General features: G+C 57.3%; 1 protein-coding gene across 4 annotated transcripts in view; it reads right to left on the reverse strand.

The window, feature by feature from the left end:
- Positions 1-317: 317 nt before the first annotated feature.
- Positions 318-18,348, reverse strand: part of KSR1 (kinase suppressor of ras 1) — a gene marked incomplete at its 5' end in the record, with an annotated part of 140,722 nt that continues 122,691 nt past the window's right edge. For 2 of the 4 annotated variants that reach the window (XM_081109591.1, XM_081109594.1), the window contains 10 exons: positions 318-3,370; positions 5,216-5,296; positions 6,380-6,513; positions 8,387-8,522; positions 9,877-10,008; positions 10,696-10,829; positions 13,393-13,489; positions 14,790-15,169; positions 15,949-15,997; positions 16,791-16,845. In XM_081109591.1, coding sequence (XP_080965717.1) covers positions 3,292-3,370; positions 5,216-5,296; positions 6,380-6,513; positions 8,387-8,522; positions 9,877-10,008; positions 10,696-10,829; positions 13,393-13,489; positions 14,790-15,169; positions 15,949-15,997; positions 16,791-16,845 — 1,277 coding nt within the window. In that variant the 3' untranslated portion in view covers positions 318-3,291. The remainder of the gene's footprint in view (positions 3,371-5,215; positions 5,297-6,379; positions 6,514-8,386; positions 8,523-9,876; positions 10,009-10,695; positions 10,830-13,392; positions 13,490-14,789; positions 15,170-15,948; positions 15,998-16,790; positions 16,846-18,348) is intronic. The other 2 variants (XM_081109593.1, XM_081109592.1) reach the window with 1 other exon arrangement.

Here is an 18,348-nt window from a genome sequence, read left to right on the forward strand (position 1 = left end):
CAGGCTCCTAGAAATAAGATCTGGATAAATGACTCCATCCATCGCCCAAGGCTTCTACAAGGCAAAAGCACCCTGGCCCAAGTGACCAGATGTTACAGTGGGGGCTGGGTGACCTTCCTCTGTGCATCATGGGACTTTGATGCTGTTTAGAAATATCTGCCTTCGAGGTCCCTGCATACCTCCTCTTTCTCTGGAAGGTACTCCCAGAGTGGGCCCAAACCCCCTGAACCCCCCCCATTCCGGTTCTCCCCACCATCCATCCATCTGAGCAGCCCCCACACTCATCAGACTGGAGCCAAGCAGACACAAGCCCCAGACACCTTGGTACAGTTTTATTCAAACTCCAGATGCCCAGGCTTGGCCTGGCAGAGGGTGTGTTCTTGCCAGTGGCAAAAAGTGATATAGCACGTTCGTTAATACTCATTGTTTTAATTTAAATTAATAGCATTTCTGGAAGACAAATGCAGTTGGTAGAAAATATAAAAACTTTTCCTGTACAAATTTTACATCACATTCAAAAGAGCAAGTGTGTGCCCCGCGGCCACAGGAGACACAGGGGGTGCACAATGACGAGATCCCGGCTGACGTTGCCGAAGCCCACAAGCTCCCGGTTCGGCTTCACAGTTATGTCTCCACCTGCCCCCAAATCGACACCGAACACAGGCTTCAGGGCGCCACTCCCTCTGACGTCACAGGAAACGCTGGGAGGGGGCAGAGTCCAGGGCCCCGTGCCTGTCTTTAGTTTGGTGACATGGAGAGGGCACCTTGCTACACACCGCTCACGACGAACAGGGACTCGCTGGGGTTCAGGACCTCAAGTTGGATGGAGACCCAGTGGTTGCGGCTCTGGTGGCTAAAGGCAGTGGGGACACAGACCTCGGGACTTTGGAGGTGAGGCTGGAACTGGGGGGGCCCTGAAGGGCCAGTGCTTGGGCTCCACTCTGACCCCAGTGCGGACGTCTGCAGCCCCCAGAGCTCTCTCCAAGGAGGCCTCCCCGCTTCTCCTTCCCCTTCACAGTTGGCCATGAGGCTGAATTCACAGTATCTGTCATCCTTCACGTTTCCAAGGCAGGAAGGGAGGGCACACGGAGGGCGCGCACGGCTTCCCAACCTCATTCACAGTCATGGAAACAAAGGGACGGGGGCCAGTGGGGGGGCTTTCCGAGGTGTTTCTCCTAAATGACGGGGAGTGCAGAGGCTTGGGCTACGCGTGGGGAGGCTGCCCGGGGCCTTGGAGAAGAGGTGCCCCCCAGACGCTCAGCTACACTCTTGGGGTTCCTGGCAGACCGTCAGTTCCATCAGGGTGGAGACGGTGCCTGTCTTATCACCAGGCCCCCAGCACTTGCACAGAGCACAGTAGCTGCTCAGCAAACGCTTCTTGAGCTGACCCACGAGTGTCACACTCATGAGAAAAAACAAAACGCAGACTAACTTTCGTGGGCGAAGGATGCGCTGAGCCCCGAGTGCTCGCTGCTGTCCAAGCCCAGGGCTCACCAGCACGGCCTCCGGCTCAGGGGGAAGCCGAGAGGCAGCAGTCACACACTGTGATGACGGTGGGGGTGACCTTGTAGAGGGCGGACGGGGGAAGCCAAAGGCATGATGGGAGAAACAGACAGCCCCAGAGGACAGACCCACACAAGCCGAAGCCACTGGTTTCCAGCTCCCATCTTCCTCCCACACCCTAACTGGGAGGTGGGGAGGCGCTCCCATCCGGAGGGCGGACGGGCAGCGGGAGCCGGGTACCTTGCATTGCCCGGCAACTGTGCTCTCCAAGTACTGCTCAGCCAGGGTGCTGGCCTGGCCTGGAGACGGGCCCACAGCCCTCAGCGTCTGGGCAGAGGCCCGTTTCATACGGCATTTTGGTCAGACCAGGAAGGGGGAGGGCGGCTCTGACGATTGGGAGCTTTGCTAGGGGCATAAGTGAAAGGGGTGGGAGGACCACCTGCCTCCCATCTTGGCTCAGAGCACGGACCCAGGTTCTGGGCCTGAACCCAACCACACGGCCACTCTCACCCTCCTTGGTCATTTCTGGTTGGGAGCCTAGTAGGACAGAACGTCCACTGATGGGCTTCTTTGCTGCGTGGCACTTGTCTCTTGAGGCGGCAGCTTCCAATGAAGACAGGCAGGATGCTCTCTCATCACGGGCTGTCCTGGTTCAAACGGAGGCCTGACAGGGAGGCCTGACTCGGTGCTGGGGAAGGCTCCGGAGACTGGGGGGCTCTCATGAAAGGGAGGGCACATGCCTCCCATCTTAGCTCTGCACATGGAGAGTGGGGGAGCCAGGAGTGGGCTGAGGGGCTTCAACAGGACTGGGTCCGGGGAAGAGATGGGCGGCTCCAGGCCTTGGGGTGACTGAGGATGGGTTCCTAAGGGGCCAGCCAGGTAACACTGAGGCTGGGAGAGGGCTCGGGGACCCACTGCTGCTTCTCCTCCCCCCGCACCTTCCTTGTCCTCATGGAGCCTTCGCGGCACACACGGCCTTCGCTCTGGGGTCAAATCAAATGTCAGTCAGGGAGTCATCTGTGTTTAAAAAGCCGCGGCCCTGGCTGCCTCCCTGGGGGCAGGAAGGAAACTTCGCTGCAGAAGGTGGAAGCACTGGATCAGTGCAGATGTTACTCGGGTTTGATCCATCTCTCCCTTTCCAGCTGGGGTGGGCTGAACTGCAGGGGTCAGAGGTGAACCCAGCTCTCTGGGATCTGGGGACCCGCGTATTCCAGCTCGGTTCCCAGCCAGGGTTTCCTCTGCAAGAGGAGGAAGGAACGAGGGGAGACACCGGCCGAGGGAGCTTCCCCCGCCCCCCCAACAGGATTTAGGGCCAAAGCAGAGGTGAGGTCAGATCTGTGGTCCTCCATCCTTCCCCCAAAACGTCCACAACATTGAGGCCTTCCTTCCTGCGGCCCAGCGCGGGCTCCCTGCCCACAGGGCTCTCCACAGGGGCACCACGTCCACTGTCCCGGCCGGCGGGCCGGCGCCCCTCCGCACAGCCCGCTTTTATTATTACCTATTGTAAAACATCGCACATGTAAACATTGGCTGCCCGTCGGGACAGGTTTGGTTGTTGGTGATGTCACTTTAAGAAACAGCAGGTGCAGCTCCGTCTCCGAGACCCGGTGTTTTCTGCGCACAAACAGGTCTGAGCCCAGAACGCAGGCTCCTGGCTTGCGGCGCTTGGGAGAGCGGCGGGCGGACGTTTCGGCAGCAAGTGCTGCTTTTTGTGGTGGAGGTTGTGTGGATGTTTTAGAAACACTTTGAAAAAGGAGGAAATCGGCGGGGAAAAAACTGCACAGCTGGCTACATCTTTGGATTACTGGCCTCCAGGGCGCCCAAGCCAAACCTCTCAAACCGGGGTACAACTTTGCTGCTGTTAATGCTGCAAAGAGGAACAAAAACAAGGGTTACAGCCCCGCTGGTCCCGATCAGGTTAGGGTGACATGAGCTAAGGAGTGGGCCAATTCCAGAAGCTCACAGAGGACCCAGCCCACCAAGAAGGGAGAATGATTCCACAGCCAACGGCTGTAGTCTCGACAGAGCTGCTCCTGGTCGTGCTGAGTTGGGAGCCCAGCCTTGGCCACACGCCCCCTGGAGGGGGGCGGCTTGTGCATCTCACAGCCCCCAGCTCCCAGAGCAAGTACCTGCCATGGGCTCCTCTGAGCTGACTTCTCACCACAGCCCAGGGAAGCTCTGCTCCCAGAGGAGCTGGGAGAAGGACACCGGACCCCAGAGCTGAGTGACATCACCAGCTCCTGTGAGAAGTGGGCCTCACACATCAGAGGGCCACCTGGAAGCACGCAGTGCTCAGGGCCGGCCTCCAGAGACCGGAATCGGGTCTTGGGGGCCCAGGAATCTGCATTTGGCAACAATGCAGGGACTCTGGGTGCCCAGCCAACCACACTCTCGATGAGCTGACTCAGGGTCTGGAAATTTCCATCTGCACTGGGCAGATGTAAAGGGAGCAACGTTGCGGGTGGGAGGGGGCAGGAGCTTTGCTTTCATCAGTGAAACTGTTTGGAGACAGGCCCCTTGCTTTCAGACGACCCCCCTGAGCGCTGCTGAGCAGTCCTTCCAAGCTGGTGTCTTTTACGGCAACAGACCTTGGGGTGTCCACCACCGGCAGCCCTGCAGAGGGCACGGCCCTGCGCAGCTCTGAAATCGCCCCACTCCTTGCTGGACAAGATCCCTACGGTTAATAGCCAAGCAGACCCCCTCCCCCTGTTCTTTGGACCCAGCCACTGGGAGGCCGACGTGCTGGGGTTGGCAACGTGCAGGTTGGCAGGGTGGGGGGAGGGCACAGGTCTCACTGAGCTGTTAGTAGGAGGCAGGGCCACCCAACAAAACACGCTAGCACCCGCAGAGGAAGAGCTAGAGAGGGTGCAGCCGCGTCCAGGGCCTTCTGGGGGGAGTTGTTAGGGGGTCCTCCGCGGACATCAGTTATTCAGGCACACGCAGGCCGTGGAGACGGAGGGGCCAGTTTTTAAAACAAACAAAGCAAAAGAGGAGGCCTCAGGAGAGAAGGTGGAGCGGCAGAGATGGCGTCCCCGGGTTAGTGCCCGCCTCTCGGTTTGCATTTGAGCAGGAGTCGAGGTGCTGAGTGACGATTAGGAGGAAGAAAGCCCCAGGCACATGCGAGGCAGCCAGGCCTACAACCTATGGGAGGAAAGAGAAGGGAGAGCAGCGTGAGTGAGAACCGGGCCCCACGGGGCGGGGGCAGCAGCCGGGGCCTGGCCAGGTCAGGGGACCCTCTTTCCCTGGAGAGAAAGGGACGCTCCTGTTCCATCCCAGGCCTGGCAGCCGAGCGGGCAGGGAGGGGAAACTGGCGCGAAGAACCATCCCTGAGCTGCCTGGAGCCCGGTCACAGGATCTGAATCAGAGGTTGGCCAATGGGCCCTCTGCCCCTCAGCCCTGGACTATGCAGATGGACTTCTTGGAGCTCACTAAATTTCTGCTCACTGCATTCTTCTGTAAGCTCTGGCCAGAGGGCACCCGGGGGTCTCAGACGATGACCTCCGTTCTCTCTCTGACCCAGGCGCAAGCCATCGTCTGCCACAGGGTGGGCAGAGGCCCTGCTGGTGGCCGTTTCAGCTGCAAAAACATCCCTTTGGTTTATGAGAAGAACACACACAAAGATGAGGTAGCTGGATGCAGACAGGCAGGAAGCGGAGTGAGCGGAGGGGAGGCTGCGACAGGCAGAGAGGAAGGGAAGTAACAGAAGACACACTATTCCTCCAGAGCGGGGCAGGGGTTCTTAAAGTCAGGGTGGCCGTAGCGTCCTTTCCCGTAGTATCGGCTCCGCCAGCGACTGGGAGTGCCCGCGAGCATGTTGCCAGGTGTGGGAGGAGCGAAGTCCGCAGGTGATGCCATAGGGTCGGCCCCCCCGCGTGGCAGGTGGAGGAGGAGCCACAGGAATCAGGATGGTGGGGAGAGAGACGGAGATGACAGGACAGGCCATCGCATCAGCCACCCCCCAAAATAAAAAAGCAACAAAACCGATGGGAAAGAAAAAGAAAAGGAGAATTAGAGGCTGAGTGTGGAAGGAAACGTCACGAACAGGAAGCTGTGACACGGACTCGTGAGGGGGCGCTGGCATTCTTTTCCTTAGAGGCTAACGCTGATCGCGGTGGGCCAGAAGCAGTGCCCAGCGGCGCCTCAGTTTCCCTCGGCGAAATGAGACCGTGGGCTATGGGGTCTGTGGGGGATCTGGAACCATCTCACAGCACCTAGCTTTCCCTTCTGCAGATGAGAAAACCGGGGCCCAGACTGTCAAATGAGTTACTTCTTGCAAGTCCAGGAGAACCCCCTGCTCCTGGTCTCTGCTGGGACGGCTCCTGTTCAAAGCCCAGCTCCAAGGACTTCTCTGCCGGAGACCCTTCCTCAAGCTCCCTGGGTGGGCAGAGGGCCCGTCCCTGCTCCCACAGCGGCCGTGCTCTGTCCCAGCACTCAGCATACTGTAATTATTCCCTCATGCGTTCACTCACCCATCACCTGTTTACTGAGCAAAGGAGAAAGGTTGGGGGACTAGAAAGCTCTGTGCCGAGTCTGCACTATTTTAAGCCACAGCCACTCTGCGGGTTTTGGTGATGCTCTGACGCCCAGAGGCCCGTGTGGCCCTGTCCTACGCAGCATCCTCTCGTCTGGGCCTGGCCTGGGCCTGGCGTCAGCACTTCTCTGAGAACAGTGATACGGGAGTTTTCAGAGGAGAGCTGGAGACAAAGGGAGTCTCCGGACCAGACGCGGTGTCATCGGTGAGGAATGAGGCCCTCCGGCTAATCTGCTTTGAGTGTTTGCCACCGTCCTGGGCACACAGGGCACATGGTGCCCTCTGAGACCCCACATGCAGCTCCCAAGGCTGGCTGGCGGGTTTGGCCGCTGAAGGGGTACTTACTCAGCAGACTTCCAGAAGTGCCCAGGGTGGGAGAGCCGCCGGTTCAGCTTGGGCAGCTTCTCCAGCATTTCCATCAGCAGCGTGAAGCTGGGCCTCTCCTGCAGGTCGAAAGCCCAGCAGGCGGACAGGATCTCCTGCGGGCAGAGGCGGCGTTAGTGGGTGGAGCCGGCTGAGAGGGAGGAAGGTGGGCTGGGGCCTCCGCACAGGGGCCTCCGCACAGGGTCCCCTCCACGCTCGCAAGCACCCCCGGCTGGTGGTCCCTGAACGTCCTGCTGACATTGCGATGACTGGCCAGCAGGGCTGAGAAATAACCGAATTTCAGAAAAGCGCTCATGCTTCCAGTTCAAATAGAAACGCACAAGCCCATCTCCCCTCCTTCCTTCTTTTTAAAAAAATATATTTTTATTGATTTCAGAGAGGAAGGGCAAGGGAGAGAGAAACATCAATGATGAGAGAGAATCCTTGATCAGCTGCCTCCTGCACGCCCTTTACTGGGGATCGAGCCTGCAACCCGGGCACGTGCCCTTGATTGGAATCGAACCCGGGACCCTTCAGTCCACAGGCTGATGCTCTATCCACTGAGCCAAACCAGATAGGGCTCCCTCCTTCCTTCTCAGACCTCCCTGGAACAACAGCAACAAAGCTGAGTAACAGGCCATAGAAAAGACATCGGCAAGGAAGCCACCAGTTTTTAGAACGGAAAGGGGAAGGCGGTGTGTTGACAGGGGAAACACAAGATGCTCTGAATGTGTGCAGAGGGGGCGGCAACAGGTGGGAGCCTCAGCGTCACGGGGACGAAGGCTGAGTGACAAGGACCAAATGCGGGGCAGCAGGTAAGAGCGGGCAGCAGGGCGGCCCCGAGCAGAGCCCTGCTCACCGTGGCGATCTGGGGCCTAGTCTCAGGGACCCACACATGTACACACCCCCCCTTCAGCCTTTGACGCAGAGCTACCTGTGAGCAAACATCCTGCACGGTCAGGCCGACGTGCCCATGTGACAGCGGCACGTGCACACCCACTTAGACTCAGCAGCTCAGGTGTTTGCTCCTCACTATGTCCGGGCCCCTGGGTGGCTGCCAGGTAGGAAAACTGGGGATAAACGGACCCTAAAAACACCGACTGAGGACACGGTGTGTGTGCGTGTGGGGGAGGATTATCCATAAAACAAGACCAGTGTAAAGAAATTGACAAAGTGACAAAGTGCTTGCAATGAATCATGTAGCCTCCGAAATAAAACGTGAGGTAGAAGCAGTAGAAAATGACATCAAGGAAATCCCCTCACTGCGGACCCAGCTCTGGGGAGGGATGGGAGGCAACGTGACAGAAGGTAAAAGACACGGAAACTCACGAGGAAGGACCGAATTCTGTCTGGCGGAAGTTTCCACTAGAAAACCAAGAAACCATAGGCAGGAAACTAGAACAGCCATAAACCAGAAATCGTCTCGGAAAGTGGAGGGGAACAGAAATCTTCCACTGCCAGGGCCCAATCAAGGGCCTGACTGAAGAAGATAAACAGACTCCAGGTGACGCCAGAACACAGCAGGTTTGAACTCAACCAACCAGCGGGCAGGGAAGCTTTCTTTTTAAGAAGGAGGGTGAGCGCGGGGCGACAAAGGACACGGCCGCCAGCCAGCAGCACTGAGGCGGGCCTGGCACACACCTGCCCGGGTCCGGCGGCTCAGGTGTGTGAAGGCCGCGCAGCCAGGTCAGGTGCCTACGCCCTCCCTCTAGCCCAGCGATGGCGAACCTTCTGAGCTCGGCGTGTCAGCGTTTTGAAAAACGCTAACTTAACTCTGGTGCCGTGTCACATATAGACATTTTTTGATATTTGCAACCACAGTAAAACAAAGATGTATATTTTTGATATTTATTTTATATATTTAAATGCCATCTAACAAAGAGAAATCAACCAAAAAAATGAGTTCGCGTGTCATCTGACATGCATGTCATAGGTTCGCCATCACTGCCCTCGCCCTTCCTCCCGCTCCTCGGACAGGTGGCTACTCACCGTGACCTCCTTCCCCAGGCTGGCGGAGGCCAGGACTCGCTTCATTCCCTCTCCACTTCCGATCTGCCAGATCAAGGCCTCTGCGGCTTGGTTCTTAAAGGGCCAGTCTCTTGCTTGCAGCTCATACCAAACGGTCCTGTGGAGACCATCCGTGCAGCCTGAGCTCCTGGATCGCTCAGCCCAGCTCACTGCCGGGCGCCTGCTGCCAATTCCAGGAGCCCAGCCAGAGGCTGCAGGATCCTTCTCCAGCCTCCTCTACCCGCCGGGCTTCAGGGAATGCCATGACCGCGTCTTGGAGGGTCTAGAGCAGCGGTTCTCAACCTGTGGGTCGCGACCCCTTTGGCGGTCAAACGACCCTTTCACAGGGGTCGCCTAAGACCATCCTGCATATCAGATATTTACATGACGATTCATAACAGTAGCAACATGACAGTTATGAAGTAGCAACGAAAATAATTTTATGGTTGGGTCACAACATGAGGAACTGTATTTAAAGGGCCAGAAGGTTGAGAACCACTGGTCTAGGGGGTCTGTGGCCTGGCGTTCCCATTGTGCTGGGGAGTGTGAGGCAGCCCAGGCTCCGAGCAGAGATCCTGGTACAACTGTCAACCTCAGTGGGACTGACACCTACATCCAAAGGTTGTTTGAGGGGCAACAAAAACGCCACGCCCGGTGCCTGGCACACAAGGGTGCTTCAGAAATGATAGGGAAGGAGGGGGGCGGGGAGACCACCGCCGAGGGAAGGACATCTGAGAGATTACAGGGTGAGGCCTCACTCAGCCTCTCCCAGTCCCCTGGCCTCTCCCGACTGTTAGAGCCACACTGTCCTGTGTGGGGGCCACTGAGCCACTCTCGTGTCGGGCGTGGGGCTGAGTTGTGCTGTGGGTGTAAAATACACGCCAGGCTTTGCGACTCCGTACGGTAAGGCAGCCCCTTCAATTTTAATTTCTGATTACACGTTGAAGGGATAATACTTTGGAGAATCCGAGTTACAGAAAACATATGACTGCAACGGATTTCATCGGTTTTTCTTTTTCAATGCGGCCAAGAGAAAACTTCCTATTAGACAGGGTGGGGCAGAAGGAGGTTTGCAGTTATTCGTATGGAAAATAAATAGTAATGTAAGAATGATCTGTTTCGTGTACTCACAACTGCAAACCTTTTGCCCCACCCTGTATTCTCCGTTTTCCTTCTGCTCAGTTTCCTGGGGCACTAGAGGCTGCTGGCAGGACATCCCGGAGTGAGGGGACCCAGAGGGGCAGCTCTTAGCTCTGGTGAGCGTCCTCACGGACAATGGGTGAGACCTTAGTCCCCAGGGAACTATCCTATTGGGGAGGTGCCATTACTCTCCCGTTTTACAGGTAGGGAAAGGGAGGGTCAGTAGTGTAGTCACTCGCCCAACAAGCAGCAGAGCCAGGGCTCAAAGCACGCCCACCCTACCCCCCCCCCGGCCCCCCAGCCTCAGAGCCCCAGCAGGAGGGCCTCCTCACCCGAAGGCATAGACGTCAGCAGCTTTGGAGAACGGCAGCTGATCCTCTTCTTTCCCGGGCGTCATCTCACGCACGATCTCAGGAGCCAAGTAGCACAGCCAGTCATGTGACAGCTTCAGCTGGTTCTCACGCCTGGTGGCCAAGAAGCCAGGGCACGGACACAAAGCCTTTCAGCGAGCGGCCATCAGAGGCTCGCCCGGCACCACCCACGCCCGGCCCAGAGGGGCCGCACGCTGAGCCTGCACCTGCCAAGGCACGGGTGCTTGGGGGGAATGTAGCAGGAGAGGGATGGCCAGGTTTTTCTAGGGAAGCCGGCCAAGAAGGGGGATGGGGAGGGAGCCGCACTGGCAGGTGCCTGGTTCTCGGAGCACATCCCTGTTCAGGAAATCAGACCTGCTGTGCATCTCAGGACCTGGCCTGGAGCTGGCTCTCCAGCCTGGCTGCCACCCTGCCTCCCGGGTGTCCCCCAGATGCTTAGAAAGGAGCTTTCTCCCCATCCCACCAGATTTGGAGAAATAACACCTGATGCCCTTCCTCACATGGGGGACTTAAACCCTGGTCCTCTGCCCAAGGTGGTAAATGTGAGTGAGGGGACCCAGCCTCCCTGGGTCAGCCTGAGAATCAAGTGTACGAGGGACCTACAGGTCATCTGAATCTGATTCTGGACCAGAACCACAAAGGCAGGACCAAAGCAAACTGGCCGTTCCTACAGGGAGGGCTGCTCCTCAGACGCAGGAGTGCCCAGGCCCCAGCTGGACCCAGGCCCACCCAGCACCCCAGTTCCTCCCAGTTCCGTCTGGAAGCCCAAGGCCAACTCACCGTCCCTCTCGGACCACACCCGACATCCCGAACAGCCCAAAGTCAGTGATGACCACTTTGCCGTTGTCATAGAAGACATTCTTGGATTTGAGATCCTTGTGCACGATGCCCTTGGCATGCAGATAGCCCATGCCCTGGAAGACAGCGGAGCCCACGTCAGGGGGAGGGGAGATGAGTGGCAATGACCTAGTGTCCACCTGGGCCAGGCACCGAGCTTGACGCCCTACCCAGATCGCCTCACTTAATCTTCATAATCTCACGCGGTGTAACTGTCTCCATTTTACAGATGAGGAAACCCAACTCAGAGAGAGGCGGTCACCTGCTCCAGGCCGCACAGCTGAGATCTGGTTTTGGTCCATCGGTGCCCTTTCCATGCCTGTGTTGTCCAGCATCCTCCTCAGACTTAGCTAACGTGGGACACGAGGAGAGGGAGGGGGTGGGAAGCTGGGTGCCAGGAAGTATATAAAGCATGACGAAACCATCCGCATTAAGGCACACAGGACCCATGTGATCTGGGACCTCTATCCAGGCTTTAACCAGCCGGCTTGTACCCTCAGACTGGGCAAGGGCTCGGGGGGAGGGAGAGACAGAGAGGAATTCCCACAGAGGGCGTCCCCGAGTTCGGGAGGTCCTGGCATCTGTGCTGTCATGGGGGTTCTGGAATAATGGCTGAAATCTGGGGTCCAAGTTCCATCTCAGCTCAGATTCTAATTGGCTGTGCGGCCTTGGACACTCGGCTTCTCGGAGCCTCAGTTTCCTCATCTGACAAGTGAAAGGGCGGAGTGGGTGACTTCTAACCAGTGCTCTATGTGGACCGAACACGGCCTGGCCAGGTAGGGGACGTGGGCGACCTGACGTTGGCATGATCGCTTCAAGGTCAAAGCTGTCTTCTAATGCCAAACCCAGGGCTCTGCAGCTACACCTCTGAGTGACTTTTCTCTTCTGCCCCGGAATCTGTGTGATGGCTCAGTGTTGTGAGAACATGCAGACAGAACAGTCTGAGGAGGCGGAGAGGCGGAGGGGAGCAGGGCCTAGCACATCGGGGGGCACACGAAGTAGGTGTGGCACTTGTAATAAATATGCCTCTGATTTATCTTCACAGAAAAGAAACAGCATGTGGCCAGGCGGCTGCTGAATTTCCCAGGAGCAAACAGGATGTGGGGGTGGGGAGAGAGGATGAGAGCTGTCCCTGTGGCTGAGAGCACGCGTCCTAGGAAGATTCCCCTAGACCAGTGGTTCTCAACCTTCCTAACGCCGCGACCCTTTAACACAGTTCCGCATGCTGTGGTGACCCCCAATTTCATTGTTACAAATTGAACATAATTAAAGCATAGTGATTAATCACACAAACAATATGTAATTATCTATGTGTTTTCCGATGGTCTTAGGCGACCCCTGTGAAAGGGTCGTTCGACCCCCAAAGGGTCGCGACCCACGGGTTGAGAACTGCTGCCCTAGACAAAGGGAGGTCAAGGCCACTAGAGAAGGCCCCAGCCCTTTTTTTTTTTTTTTAAATAACCCAATGGGAGACAGCAAGACCGAGGTGACCTATTAGGAAACAGGTGATGACATAGTATGCAGCCAATGAGGAACTGGAGGAGGGTCTACGTAAATAGGCTATGTCCCTTGCCCAGCGAGAGATCCTGTACCATGGGCGCCCACTCTCCAGAGTGTTATTAAGTCTCATTTTCGCCATGCTTCTGTTTCCTAGTCCGCCATGTGAAATGGGGACAGGCGAGCCATTTCCCACACGCTGCCGCTCTCCCCGGCCTCTCTGAAATGAGAGGCTCAGGGAAGGCATAAAGGTGGTGTTTTGGTTTTCGGGGCTTCACACGTTTAATTCATTAGCTCGGCCACAGGGAAATGTCACGTGGAAATCTTGGTTTGTCCATAAAAGTCACTGTGATGTTTAACTTTTCCTATTAAAAGTCACACCCCCGAAAGGGACGGAAGGAGGGAGAGGGCGGAGAAAGGAAAGGAGGCCGGGCTAAGGCAGAAGAGAAAGGAAAGGCCGGAAAGGGACCCAAACATGGGGGCAGCTGCTGGGAAAGCTTTTCAACCGAAACCAAGAAAAGAGGAACTCCCACCCCGAAGTATTCTAGTTTTTATCTGGGCCTGTTGCTAAATAAAGCAAAAAAAAAAAAAAAGTTTTTCTTTCATTTTTATTTAATTATTTTAAAAGGATGAAACAAAGAGAAAGGGCTGCCTGAGTTGAGCCCGGGGGCCTGTCCTCATGAAACTTGGATTTGGAAACTTTAAGGCAGAAGTGTGGGTGCCCCCCCAGCCCCCACAACAATGCTAACAGACACACCCTGTGCTGGCCCGGGCCCAATGCTCTCTCCGTAGATTATCCCGTGTTACCCTTGTGTCCATCCTCCAAGGGAGGGTATGTTGGTTTCCCCGTTTTATACGGAAGCCAAGGCTCAGAGAGGCTTAACCACCTGCCGAAGTCACACAGCTGATGGGAGCAGGATTCAAACTCAGGCCGCCTGGCGTTAAAGCCCGCTGCGTTCCCCCCTGACCAATCCATTCCCTCACCGCTCACCTAGTTTCCAGCTGTAGCTCTAACTGGATGAGAGACAGATGGAGGGGAGGAGTGTAGGGGTCCCACCCTTGAGGTACCCCAATGCAGGGGAGAGACAAAGGCCGCCACCACCACCCTGACACAGGCAGGCAGAGCAGGAGGGCGCCCCTTACCTTGATGATCTCCTGAGCGATCTGCCGCGTCTTGTTGATGTCCAGCGATGTCTTGGGGTCCCTCACAAACGAGTGTAACGTCCGTCCCTTGCAGAAGCTGTTGAGAGCGGCGGGTCAGGCAGAGGTCTGGGGCCAGTGCAGCCTGACCCCAGCCCTGTGGAGCCTGGGAGGGGCCGTGGGGAGAGCTGTGCTCTCTCCAACCCCTGCACCAGAATCCTCGTTCTTAACCAAGCCTGCCTCCCATTCCTCTGGGCCTGCCTGAATGTACAAACACAAACTCGCATGCACCCCACTTGTGGCCCAGGGCAATGTCAAGCCCTGGGGCTCCCTGTGATGATTCTCATGATCGTTTCTATTGTTTTCTGATCACAGAGATTTTATTTCAATAAAGGAAAGTGGGAGGAGGGTGGAGGGGTGTCAGCATGGTTATTGGATAAGGGCCTGCATTTTGGGGTCCCCCCTACCTTGTCCCCTAAAACGTGAGGTGAGGAAGGACCCAGAGAGAATATGCACCCACCCTCCTTTTCCAGGAGAAGGTGACTTACGCCACCTGAGGAAGGGGATAGTTGTTAGAAAACGTCTCCAAGGAGATAAGATGCTGGAGCCTCAGAAACTTTGAGAGTAGATGAGGGGTCCAGAATATTGGCTGGTTGTTCCTTATCTGTGCCCCAGTGCCTTCAGGATATTCTACTAGTAAAGCACGCTAAACTTCTGTCAACGAATGCCCTGCTACATTATTACAGGTATTCCTTCTAAGCCAGTGGTTCTCAACCTTCTGGCCCTTTAAATACAGTTCCTCAGGTTGTGACCCAACCATAAAATTATTTTCGTTGCTACTTCATAACTGTAATTTTGCTACTGTTATGAATCGTAATGTAAATATCTGATATGCAGGATGGTCTTAGGCGACCCCCGTGAAAGGGCCATTCGACCCCCAAAGGGGTCGCGACCCACAGGTTGAGAACCGCTCAGATCTTTTATGGGACTGGGTGGGTAAGAGGTGGAAGGATGGAAGGACGGACGGACAGCGCTGGGGGCTGGGGTGTGGGGGGTGTGGAGCTGGCCTCACCACCGTAAGGCTGCCTAAGGAACCACGCTGTCGTGCTCTGGGCTGGCATTTTGTCCCCGGGTGTGGTGGCGGGGGACCTCGCCCTGCTCAGGAGTTCTGGTGGGTGGTGACTTATGCCTGTTTCTGATAAACAAGCAAAATGGGGGTGTACCCATGTCCAATCGCTATGCTGTACACCTGCAACTAATATAATATTGCATGTCAACTATAACTGAAAAACTTAACTAAAACCAAAAATCTTCCACACTCTCCAGGGCATCCACGTAAGTATCAGGCCCCAGGGAAGCGGAGGCTGAGGCGGCCGCCCGGCGCGGGCCGGCGGGGTTACCTGGTGATGATGGCCAGGTGGGGCGGGTCCATGCAGGCCCCCATGAAGAGCACCACGTTCTCGTGCCTCGTCTGCCGGTAGTTCATCACCTCCTTCTTGAACAGCTTCAGGTGGTCCTGGTTGTGGCCGTCCATCTCCAGCAGGCGGATGGCCACCTCGCCGTGCCAGCGGCCACGGTGCACGCGGCCCCAGCGGCCCTGCCCGATGGGCTCGCCCAGCTCCACCTGCTCGAAGGGGATGTCCCACTCCTGCAGGTACACGCTGGTCTGGCTGGCCTTGCGGGAGATGGGGCCCCGCCAGGTGCGGCGGGAGCTCGGCAGGTCGTCCACCTCGTCCTCGTCGTCTTCTGCCTCTGACTTGCCAGCCTCCGGCTCCTCGGCCTGGAAGGACAGGAGGAAGGAGCTGAGGGGCAGCAGATCTGGGCTCCGCTGACTCCTCCTCCCCAGAGCCCCAATCAGGTGAGGGAGGAGGACGGGCACAGGGTCGGGAGGCCCGGGTCCCGGTGCCAGCCCTGCACTGGCTTGTGTGGACAATAGGCAGGTCACCTGGCACCTCAGTGTCCTCATCCGCGAAACACAGGCCTTGGCCGGGGAGGGGGGCACGGGGGGAGGCCTCACACGCCAAGAGCTCCCTGTGAGTGACATCTGATCACTGGGGAAGCACCGACATCCCCGGCATGAAGAATTTAACCACATTCATGCTTCCTGGGTGTTATTCTGTGTAAGCACAAGTTTCTGACTCTTCCCTGGGCAGGAGTTAGTTAACATTCTGCTCCCTTTGCAGGGAGCCAGGCTCGGCTGACACTGTGGTTCAAGGGTCAAGTGGTGTTGGCCTTGGCTACAATCAGAATCAGCTGGGGAGCTTTGGTAACAGATGTCTGGCCCCACCCTCGACGGACTGAAGCAGAGTCTCCCGGGCTGGGCCCGGGCCTCCAGGCCGGGGGTGGGAATCATGGGCATTAAGAGCTGACTTTAGCCCCCAAAACAGAAAAGCAAAGGGAAGCTTGCTTCCTCATCCTTCTTCCCTGCTGAGCACATCTGGCCACATCTGCCGCAGCAGGCACCTGAGGGGGCCTTGCAGGGCCTGGCGCCTAACCCGCTCTGCATGCTGAGCTGGAGGGAAAAAGGGAAGGGAGAGAGAAGGCGCTGTCTAGGCTCACCTCTACTTCATGATCCTCCAACACGTCTGCCTTCGGCTGGTCGTCGAGCCTACGAGTAAAAGTGGGTTTGTCAAGGAGACCCTGAGGGCGGGCCACTAGGCTCTCAGCTGGGCCGGGGACTCCCCTGTGAGGTCTGAGAAGAGGCCACCAGGCCTGGATCCTGACTTTGACCCTCACCTATGGGAAAGGCGGTCTGGATGCTGTGGAAACAGTCAGGAGGCTGAGGACCAGGCCCCATTCCCTTCTCCAGCCTCGGCCTTCTCCAGACTAACCCGAGGGTGGTGGGGTTGAGGCGGGGGGGCGGCAGGGACCACCAAGGCCCTTTCAACCTGACAGCCAGTATGGAGGTTCCAACACAAGCACAGAACTTGAGATTCTACTTGAGAATTGGTTCTGGTACGTCCCGGCTGTGTGACTTTATGCAGTTTCTTAACCTCTCTGAGCTGACGATCCCATCTGTACACTGAGGATGTACCTACTTGGGAACCTGAGTCAGGTGCTCAGCGTGGCCTGACACTGAGCTAGGGCTGCATGAGCAGGAGCTATTTCTAGTAGTTTCTATAACTCTGAGTACCCTTTGCCCCCTCCTCCTGGGTCAGGTTTACCGCCCCACCCAATGTTGACTGCACCGATAAGGGGCTAATAAAACCCTCTGGCTGAGCTCAGGGGCCTAGAGGGTGCCTTAGCCCAAGCCGTTTGCCATCTGGCTGGCCCAGGTGCAGGGCCTTATGCAAAGTGGGAGGTCAGAGGTCCACAGGGTGGGGGGAGACGGTCAGAGATGTGGATCCAGCTGCCACAAGGCCCCATGGAGGAGAAAGGGGACACAGCACGGGAATGCCTACCGGGTACTGTCCGCTGCATCGGGGAACGGGGCTGCCGGTGGAAACGCGGAAATGTCTGGAGGAAACAAAAAGCAAATACGAAGCATGAGACCGCCTTCCCACCCCCGTGAAAGACACAGCGCTACACGCAGGGAAGTGGGTTCTCCCCCAGCCGCCCCTCACAGGGCTACACACGTGTTCTCCAGCCCTTCCCACGGGGCCACCTTGTGCTTTTCCTGAAACGGAACCTGAAGGCAGCCTCTACAGCACTTGGTTTGTCCCGGAGGGGCCCCAGGTGGGCGAGGAGGATGAAGTCTCAGTGAACGCCATTCCCCTGTGGTCAAACCGCCTCATACCAGCAAGTGGTGGAAGCAACCTGGGCTACTGTTTACTGGACGTGGGCCAGGCCCTCCTGCTCTGCTTGGAGGCCGGGGCTGGTGGCCAGTGGAGGCGGCTCGTGAGGGACACCTGGTGCCTGGCACCGGGGCTGGGAATTTCTGGCGGGAGCTGGAGCCCCGCCCCCTCGGCCTCCAGGTTTGGTCCGCTGGCGGACAGCTCGCAGGGGAGGGGAAGAAACACACAGCCCACAGGCCAGCTGGGGCCGCCCCGAGTCTGGGGCTTTCCCAGTTTTGGCACCGGAAGCTGCACAGGGACACCTGAGAGATGGTCACCCAGGGCGGAACCAGTGTGTTACATAAGGCCAAGGCTCCATAGCTGCTCCTGCTGCTGCCTGCCTCCTTCTATTCTCGCCAATGCACACCGGGAGACTGGCAGCCCCGGGGCCGGCTGGCCCCTCGCTCCCTCCTCTTGTATCAGCAAGAGGGGATAGACTGGAGTTAGCGGCGGCTTAGGCTAATCGCGCCTCTCCCTGTCTTCTAGGACAAAGAGCCTCCCCATCGGCCATCAAACTTCCCTCGACCTCACTCCAGGGCTTTCTCCTAGGCCAGTGGTCGGCAAACTGCAGCTCGCGAGCCACATGCGGCTCTTTGGACCCTTGAGTGTGGCTCTTCCACAAAATACCACGTGGGGCGCGCACGTACAGTGCAGTTGAAACTTCGTGGCCCATGCGCAGAAGTCGGTATTTTGTGGAAGAGCCACACTCAAGGGGCCAAAGAGCCGCATGTGGCTCGCAAGCCACAGTTTGCCGACCACTGTCCTAGGCCACCCGGAAGGCCCTCTGACCACAGGTTCTCAACCTCTCTGGAAGCTCGCAGACGTAAAGAATCTGATAGCAGCCGCAAGCCTTCTTATCAAGGAAACGCACGCGTGTGCCCAACGTCCAGTGCACGGTCTCTGGGAGACCCCAGGCCCGGGCAGCCGCTGCTAAGGCCTCCTCCAAGCGCCGCTGTACCGTGCCCGCAGACTGCCAGGGAGGCCTGACACTTCTCCCATCCAACACCGCTCAAATGCTTCCATGGAAGAAAAACGTGTGTGGTGTGGGGGCTTCAGGGAGAAGCAGCACTCCGGTGGGAGGGCAAAACGTCTCTGAAGCCTCATACTTTGCCTTAAACTTTGCATTCTGCTCCAAAATGTGTCCATGTTTGTTTTAATAGAAATAGTTTCCTTCCCTTCCACAGCA

This window comes from Myotis nattereri (assembly GCF_964212035.1).
Source record: "Myotis nattereri genome assembly, chromosome: 16".
NCBI classification, from domain to species: domain Eukaryota; kingdom Metazoa; phylum Chordata; class Mammalia; order Chiroptera; family Vespertilionidae; genus Myotis; species Myotis nattereri.